Source organism: Buceros rhinoceros, unplaced genomic scaffold, assembly GCF_000710305.1.
Source record: "Buceros rhinoceros silvestris isolate BGI_N320 unplaced genomic scaffold, ASM71030v1 scaffold4264, whole genome shotgun sequence".
NCBI classification, from domain to species: domain Eukaryota; kingdom Metazoa; phylum Chordata; class Aves; order Bucerotiformes; family Bucerotidae; genus Buceros; species Buceros rhinoceros.
Genome location: NW_010407527.1, coordinates 58,162 through 66,901, shown reverse-complemented (window position 1 = coordinate 66,901; position 8,740 = coordinate 58,162). Strand labels below are relative to the sequence as shown.

Genomic DNA, 8,740 nt, shown 5'->3' with positions numbered 1-8,740 from the left:
ACATCCACCCCCCCCCCCCCCATTTTGGTGTGGCATCTTTTCCTCATGGAGAATGGAGACTAGGTGTGTTTTGGGGGAGGAAGCAGTAGGATACGAGTGTATTTTACTTTGCAGCCTGTTACTTGGTGTCAGAAGCAGCAGCAGCACCTTTGGTTGGTTTGTCACAGTTTGTCAGCTTTGTCCTTTTATGAATGATGACTCGAGGCAGTACATTTTGCATGTGCAGTTACTTCACAGTGGCCTTCTTGGGAAATGCTTCTGCTTCTGGCTTTTCTGGAAAAACTCAACATAATTGTAGGGCATTGACCTCAGACTTTTATTCAGATGGATAATGGATATTCAGGCTGCAGCTTGAGTATACTTGACGGTGCTGTTCTGTTCCACCCATTTCCCCCAATAAATTAACTTGCAAATTACATTAATTAGAGCCCATCCTTCTAATGGGCACTTCAGTTCCGTAGTTGTGCACAGTTCCTGAGTGGCTTGCTTTACATTCATACAGTCCTTCCCTTCAGTCTGCCCTCTGACTCAGTGCTACTGGGTTTTGTTCAGCCTGTGCCTAGCCTACTTTTCTCTATCTGTCTGATAGGAAATAAGATGAATTTTATTTACACTCTTCTGACATGCCTTCTTGTTTCTAGGCAATACAGCTCTCCACTGCCTGTGCCTGATTTTGTAGTCTCAAACAATGTCATGCCTGCACCTTCTAAAATAAAATGTTGGTATTCTTTTTCTGTTGTCTTACTGGTATTGTTGCCCTCATACTCACTGGCTGAACTTAGTCACGAAAGCGAATCCCTTCCTCATGGTATCCAGAGCTGTGGACTCTACAGCAACATCTCACAGATGTAAAATAAAAAAAAATATATGGAAGATCTGCCAGAAAATGCACCATATCTGCCTTCTTGGTTCTGTTACCACTCCTTTATCAATAGCAAATTTTAGACCTCTGAGTATGAAAGACTCAAAACCTCATAAGCCATGAGGTTGCACAAGAGCAGCTCTTTAACAACTGAATCTGCATGAGATAGCATCTCGCAGTGCTGCTTGCCGTGTAGAAGATTGCTCCAGTCCAGCCAGACTGAATCGGGAACACTTCCTTCTAATCCTGAATTGGATGGTTGCTACTTCTTGAGTTACTTCTTTTTTAGAAGTTGTTGAAATGGGTCATGTAAATGTTGGTTTATTCTGATGTACACTTATGATAAATCCAATTCCTGACTTCTGAAAATAGTACTGAGTTGGTTTCTCTTTAGCCACCACAGGAAAATCTAAGAGTAGAAAGTGGGTGTTCATTGTATTTTTGAAAGTGTATTGGAAGTAGGGTTGTGTAAATCTTGGTGGTATTTACATCAGCTGCCCTAGACTGTGCACCTGTTCGTTGTTTAATGCAATCTTATGGTTAAATGCAAACATGTTATTTAATTTGTGCTCCTGCCAATCCCCCTCAGGCTTGCTGACATCCAGGATCAAGTGATTTTTGCTGTTCGTCAGGAGTACGTGCTTCTTGGAGATCAGCTCCTGGTTCTGCAGTCCGGAGACGAGGTTGCCATCATCCCACCAATTAGTGGAGGCTGATTCTCCCCAAGTTCTGTTAAGCAGGTATCACATCTTGCTTAGTTTCCTGTGGAGTGACATCCTGTGCTAAAATATGTCATGGCTTCTGTATAATGTTCGAATAATCTTTTGGTTTGGTTTGTTTTTTGTTTAGGTCCAGAGATGTGATTGCAGTTTTCTCCTTTCACCTTGGTACTCTTTTGAGAGAGTGTAACTTGTGTTTGCTGCTGGGAAGAACCATTGTGCTGTCCAGAAACTACAAGCTGGTGCACCACTAAATGATTAACACGTATGCAGTAAAAGGAAGGAAATTTACAGTTAGGTCAGGCATTGTTTTGAATTCGGGTTTTAGGTCCCTTTATTCTTCTGTAGTTGTTTCTGGCTGCCAGTAGATACCTAGCTTGCCCAAATAAGATAATAATGAAAACTTTCCTGACACTTCTTAATGGAAGAGATGATACAGAAAAAGAATTGACTGCTGCTTAAAAAAAACCTTTTTTTTTGTTGTTGTTTGTTGGTGTCAGAGGAATAGATATCCTTAAAATAACTTCATTTCTTTGCATGCTTTCAAGTGCCAGTCCAAGTATTTATTGCAGTTTGTTTTATTAATGCTACTCAAAATACTTCTCTTCCTTCTCATTCTTAGATGAGCTGATGACTGGTTTCTACTCAGAGAAATTAGAAGTGTCTCCTGTGTCACTGAAACAGATCAATAGTATGAGGTCCTGAATGTCTTGGAAAGTACGTTAAACTTCAGAATTAGAACTCTAATCTGTGTTTATCAGACATCTCTCTTTTAAACTGTGTTTGATTTCAGGGTAAGATAGGGAGGAGGGACTGACAATTTTACTACAGATCTACTGGCATAGTGGTCCGTGCTGATTGATTTCTACTGTTGACGGGGCCCTCAGACTAGTTGTAGTTTTGTCTTACTGGCCTAGACTTTCCTACCAGGAAGGAATCTGTATGCATTAAAAACCAGGTGATTGCTTGATATTTACAGTTAATATTCTCTCAGCAAGTCTGCTGAGAAGTGAGTTTGCCGTGGAGGCTGGTCTCCTGGGGTGAGGAAGGAGGTGGTGCATGTTTTCTGCGTAAATTGGGGCATCGGCAATGGATAAAAAGCAGCTGGCCACTGCTGTTATCATCAAACCCAGACTGTTTGGTGATCTGAGTCTGTTTGGTTTCAGCTTTTCTGGTGAACTATGGATGAAAGCGAAGATGTGCCAAAAGACTTTATCAAGCTCAAGTCTGAAAAGCTCTCTGTAGATGAAGTGTCAGAACTGGTCATTTCACCATACTGTGGGGCAGTGTCTCTGTTCATTGGTGAGTTTAATAGTTCTGAGCTGGATCTCCGAGTGTGTTAATAGTTTAATAAATGGAACCTAGATTGCCCATATCCCAAACTTGTGCTTATCAAATAAATAAATTCCTGGACTGAACCCAGGATGTTTAGAAACTATGTTCTGAGTTACACAGAACAAGACTGTGGCAGCTTTTCAACAGCTGTGCTGGGACAAAGTGGTGAGAAGCTTCTGTAGTGGTGTGGCTATCCTAGGACTGAACAGAACAGCAGCTCTGGAGTACAGGACTGCTTGGGAGCTGTTCTTCCATGTCCTTGGACACAGCTTGTTGAAGGTGGGAAGTGGGATGTTGTGGCTATGCCACAGGTCCATACCTCTCTGAAAGCTCCTGCAACTCTGATAGTGGTTGAAAACAGTACTATTTTACCCATGGGCTGGTGAAGGTCAAGGCTGATAGCTCTGTCCTAATTCATGTACATGCTACAGACCTGGAAACCCCTTCATGCGTAAAACTGGGCTCCTAAATACAGAGCACTTAAACATGGCATGGGCAGATGCAATAATAGCACCTTAGAGGTTGCCACAGAAGATGTCCCAGCCTTGGGCATTACCCACTGCAGACTTGTATTATGTGTAAATGACATTTTGGTTGATAAATATTCTGTGTTTAGGTACTACAAGAAATAATTTTGAAGGGAAAAAGGTGATTCACTTAGAATATGAAGCATATACTTCAATGGCAGAGACCGAAATAAAGAAAATCTGCAGAGATGTTAGACAGAAATGGTCATCGGTCAAACACATTGCAGTGCACCATAGACTTGGGTATGTATGGCCAGACTTGCTGTGACTTAAGTATTAATCCTTGTCTGGTGCATGGCTGTGCTTACACAGTTGCACATGTGCAGGAGTCTTTATAAATTGTAATGTGGCAAAGACAGCTGCAGGATCAAGCTCTTGCTGCAGAGCTAAGTTTCAAAAATTGTCTTTTCAAAAACGTGTAAATTGGTACTGTTTGCTGGAGTCCACGTTTAGCCTTCAGGATTCTTAATGCTGGTGTCGTGGTTTGAAACTGGGAAGATAGGACTGATATTTCATTCTAGGAAAGGGGAGTCTCTTGGTTTGTTTTGTCTCTTTTTAAAGATGTGAAGTTGATGTTTGTTTTGTCTCTTTTTAAAGATGTGAAGTTGACAGCACTTAATTTTTTTGAGCTGTTGCAGAATGTTCTTGGGAAGGTTGAGTCAGATTATGCCATAGGGAACCTGAAAGCTCAAAGTATGGGGAGGGAAGAAGCATGGTAATTGTCAGCCATGCTTGCTGGAGAACCTCCTGTTGCTCCTTGAGTCTTAAGCATTTTGTGTTGGGTTCAAAACGTGGAATACTAGTGTCTGACATGCTCTTAAGCCTTCACTCTTCCTCAGATTTCTCACTGAAACTAGCAGGATTTTCAGAGTCTGTTGCAAATCTTTGTTTCCTTTTTTTCTCAGCAAAAGGAATTTAGGAGGGGATCTCAAAGGGTCATAACTGAGGGGAGTTTCCTTAGATTTCCTCCATAGTAAACAGAGAGTTATTCTCTTGAGAGCAGCTTAAAGCGTTTACGCTTAGATTTCTCCTATGAACTGTTTGCCAGAGGAGTCTTACTATAGAGGGAGGGGTGGGAGGCAGCTTTTGGTAAAGCAAAACCTTGTGCTACTTCTGAAGTTTGGAAAACAACACACAAACCAAGAAAAACTGCGTAATTTGAAATCAGAATTTGTAAAAAAGTAAGTTTCATTGCAAAATCTGCATAGTTTGAGGCACTTAATTTCTTCTTCCACAAATTATAGTGCAAACTGAGATGATTTCTTAGGTTTTCAGATAAGAACTAGCTGGCCCTAACTTGTTATTGTTAATTATTAAGCCACCTTCCAGTGAGTTTCCTATGCATTGTTGCAAGTTAGCAGTTTCCCCCTCTTAATTCCATAGACTTTATTTTAAAAAAAAAGTCAGAAGAAAAAAGCCTGTGTCTGGTGGGTTTATTTATTCTGAAGCATGGAATTGTCCCATCTGGTACTCATTGTGGTTGCGGTTTCCTTTCTTTTAAAAAGTGTATTATCTTTTGGACATGGCTTGACACTTGCTCAGTATGAATGAGTCAGGAAACTGTGTGGCTAGAATACTGACGTGATGTGGCCACAGCTTCTGGGTGCTCTTGAAGTTAAGCATAAGCTAAAGCTGCTGTCATTCCTCTTGTCTTCCTAGTGTGGTTCCAGTAACTGAAGCAAGTGTAATTATTGCAGTCTCCTCTCCACACAGAGAAGAATCCCTTGAAGCTGTAACATACTGCATCAATACCTTAAAAGCATCTGTCCCAATATGGAAAAAGGTACGTTTGGGCACAAATTTGATTTTAGGCCTTTGCCGAGATCCTTAGCTGGGCTAAATGCTGCTACTGGTCTGAAGGGAAGCAGCTGAAGTATTATGGGCTGCAGTTGCTCCTGACAGGATGCCAACATCTAGCACCAGGGAGTTTCCTCTAATGCAGCCAGGCCCATTTGTGGCAGGTAGGGCACCTGGAAGGTTCTCCTGCGTCTGTGCCATCCAGCTCCTCTTCCTTTTAACACCATCCTGGTGTTAAAGTGAAGGGGCCTTGAGTGCTCCGTTTGAGTGGCCAAAGTCGATTCTGCGCAGGCTTGTAGAAGAATGTTGAGTCATCTTTGCTTTGGCAGCATTGTGGTTTCCAAGTAAAAGTGGCATATCTTGTCTTTCTGTTTTCCGTTCATCTCTGTGGCCTTGCGAAAGCACAAAGCACTCAGCAACTATACACAGCAAAGAGGTCGCAAAGCTGGCATGAGCACAAAGCAATGTGTGGTGAAACCTGCCCAAGTCTGGAAAGAGCCTCATTGCATAACCACTGTGTTGCTTGCAAGTCATGAGCATTACCTCTGCCTTCTCTCCCAGGCATGCTTTGGCATATGGTAACAGTAATGTTCTCCCCACTTCTCCACTTTTCTGAAGACCTTTTTCAGGAGACTGGACTTCTGTGGTCTCAGGAAAAATAATCGGGCTCAGAGCCCTGCTGAATTTGGGCTCAGGACTGGAGTGCTGCTGGGTAGTACAGTCTGTCCTGAAGATCTAATACTTACTGTATTTTGTAATGTAATTTTTTTTTAATATTGAAATTTATACACAACTCAATACTCTCCTGAGAATGATGGTATGGTAGGTTACATGGCAATATGTAAAAGGAGCAGTTTCAGACATGAGTGCTGTGAATGCTACAGCTTTTACGTGATTTCTTCTAGATGTCTTTCTTGAATTGACTTCAGTATAAATGGGCCCTTCTAAGTCTAATGGGGCTCAGCCTGAGGTTCAGCATCTGCCCACATGTAAGATCGTATGTTCTAAGGTTGTTCTCCTTTGTTTGCCAGCCAAGGGCTGTGTAGTCCTGTGGTGAGTAAATAACAGCAGGATGGCTGCTGAGTTGTTTGGCGTGACTTGTGGCTGTATGCAGCAGACTCCTGCAGTATTTCCTATTCTTTGTTTATATTTACAGGAGATTTACGAGGACGAATATTCTTGGAAAGAAAACAAGGAATGCTTTTGGGCAAATTCAGAAAAGTAACTGTACTCTTTTTAAAATAAAGTTTTGCTTTTCCTAATGAGCATACTGGTTTAGCTTTTGAGTTGTTTTTACAGAGAATCTATATGTTTCTAAGGAGTTGTAAGAGACACTGCAATATGAATAATTTAATCAGGACAGTGAAATAAATCAGTAAACTTAGGGGTTTTAAGTGTTCTTGACTCTTCTTTGAAATCACTTTTGTGCATTTTAATGTGGAATCAGTTTTTGAAACAATCTTCCCAAAAATTCTTGGTTGCAAGGTATTTAGTTCCCTGTGATACATACAGCTTTAATGCCTTTATATTGGTAGTCTGTGTTCATTGTCTGCATGGGAGGTCAGAACAGGACAACTGGATTTTTTAAGTCTTACAAAATTAAACTACTTGGGACTTTTTTTATAACTCTAGATCAGTTTGCAAGCTTTATGTTGACATTCTTGTAACAGGAAAGCTTCTTCAAGTAGATTAAACATTTTGGTACAGACAGAGAAGAAAACACAAACTATACGTCAGAGTTACTTTTGTGGTAGCGGTTGTGTTCCAGTAGCTCTCTCCCAAAGAAAATTTTTACTGTGCAGCTGACATTACAAGTCTGTTGAATTAAAAAATATGGACAGACGTTGATTCAAAGGTAGATCTAATACTCCAGCAGCAGCAAACTTTCATTAGCAGTACATGCAAACTTGGAACTGCAGGACTGGACGTGATCCTGGAAGTGAGTGAGGCCTTCCTCCGCAGGACAGCAGCTGCTCCTTGCACGCCTGCACATGTGCAGCCTCCAAACCATGTGGGCTTTATTATCTAGGCAGAGCTGAGCAAGTTCAAGGTTGAGTTTTCGTTTTCTTTGGAGGTTGGAGAGAAGCCCTCTGCTGAATGTCATTTTTGCCAGGAACTGTACAGAATCCGGAGTACAGATCACTTTCTCTGACAATACTTTTTGTTTTTAGCAAAGAAAGAAATACACAAACATTCCCATTCTTGGTGTTCATTTTTCCACATTCATGTTTGCTGTTACAGCGCAACTAATTAGTGTACTAATTTAACAAAAATACATGTCTAGTTTGCCTCGTAGTGGATGGTTTCTGAAGGAAAACCTAAGCAATGCTTGCATAATGTTGCTGTGCTCTGATACAGAAAAACAGTGGTTAAGTTGTACTTGGGGCCCTATCATTAGGGGCAGTTCCTGTGTTGCATGAGTACCTCTCTAGTACTGCAGTTGCCTGGAAGATTTCTCCAGGGTGACCTTAAGTGCACCTTCCCCATCCGCAGCTGGGAAGGAGGATGCAGAAAAGAAAGAATAATTGTGTACTTCCCCACAGTGACCAGGAACAATGAATGGAAGAGATGTTGTCCTGAGTCACAGCTGAGTGTTACAATGTGTACACTGCCATGGTCAAAACAATGAAATGTCATTTTGTGTCCCTAGCTGTGCATGAGGCAAGTTCTGCTTTGTTCTGGAACAATGATGTATCAGTCTTGTGTAACTTTGGGTTCTTCAGCTGGCATCTAAAAGCAAAATGGAAATGCCTCTAGGAGGGATGATGTGCATAATTAGAGGTAAAATGTATCTCACTGAAGTACTCTGAGCTCGGTGTTCCAGCTCCCTCTGTAGGACTACCCTCTCTGCTAGGGCACTATTATTGTAATTACTCCATTCTAAGATAGCTGCCTAAGGCTGTGTCTGGAGTGACCCAGAAGTGCTTCCAAATTTCCAGGCCAGGGGATGAATCCCAGCTGTGTCTGACTGCGTGTCAGGCTGCACATGTCTTGGTTTCCACACATGCAGGACTAGGCTGCTGGATGAGGGTTACCTTGTGTTCTGGTGAGGTCTGTGTATGGGATGATAGGCAGCTGCAGATCAGTATATAATGCAGTCCTAGCTTTCTGGGACAACTCCAGTTGTTTCTCTGCCTTGGCTATAGGGGAAGGTAATCCCACCCCCTCCACGGCTCTTCCAGATGTGTTGTGACTCCAGGTGCAGACACACGTTCCCGGGAACAGATGCTGCAGACCAGGGGGTCATCGTGTGATTCCTGTAGAGATCTGCCAGAAAAGGGGTGGAAGGGAAGCAGATGTCTTCAGAGCAAGAATCTGTCCTGAAAAGATGTCTTGGTCTTGTTTGGCACTATTTGAATACACTGCTCCATCATCCCTTTGTCTGGCAGAACATCCATATACCAGCATTGCTTAATTTTAAGAGTTTCCTTTCCTGATTTTGATCTTCTATTCTGCTGTGTTCTCAAGAAGCTTGATGTGTACCATGAAAAGAGTTAACT

The 8,740-nt window shown here is 42.0% G+C and overlaps 2 protein-coding genes across 4 annotated transcripts in view; both read left to right on the top strand.

Annotated features, from left to right (window-relative positions):
* The window catches only part of LOC104491991 (molybdopterin synthase sulfur carrier subunit-like), a gene marked incomplete at its 5' end in the record, with an annotated part of 7,629 nt that extends 1,126 nt beyond the window's left edge, over window positions 1-6,503 (top strand). The window contains 5 exons of the mRNA XM_010134491.1: window positions 1,452-1,598; window positions 2,748-2,883; window positions 3,533-3,686; window positions 5,103-5,226; window positions 6,397-6,503. Of these exons, the coding sequence (XP_010132793.1) occupies window positions 1,452-1,578 (127 nt within the window). The remainder of the gene's footprint in view (window positions 1-1,451; window positions 1,599-2,747; window positions 2,884-3,532; window positions 3,687-5,102; window positions 5,227-6,396) is intronic.
* Window positions 1-6,505, top strand: part of LOC104491989 (molybdopterin synthase catalytic subunit) — a 7,640-nt gene extending 1,135 nt beyond the window's left edge. Inside the window, exons 2-7 of one of the 3 annotated variants that reach the window (XM_010134489.1) lie at window positions 1,452-1,598; window positions 2,499-2,621; window positions 2,748-2,883; window positions 3,533-3,686; window positions 5,103-5,226; window positions 6,397-6,505. In XM_010134489.1, coding sequence (XP_010132791.1) covers window positions 2,763-2,883; window positions 3,533-3,686; window positions 5,103-5,226; window positions 6,397-6,465 — 468 coding nt within the window. In that variant the 5' untranslated portion in view covers window positions 1,452-1,598; window positions 2,499-2,621; window positions 2,748-2,762 and the 3' untranslated portion in view covers window positions 6,466-6,505. Of the gene's footprint in view, window positions 1-1,451; window positions 1,599-1,711; window positions 1,784-2,498; window positions 2,622-2,732; window positions 2,884-3,532; window positions 3,687-5,102; window positions 5,227-6,396 lie in introns of all 3 variants that reach the window. The other 2 variants (XM_010134487.1, XM_010134488.1) reach the window with 2 other exon arrangements.
* The last annotated feature ends 2,235 nt before the right edge of the window (window positions 6,506-8,740 follow it).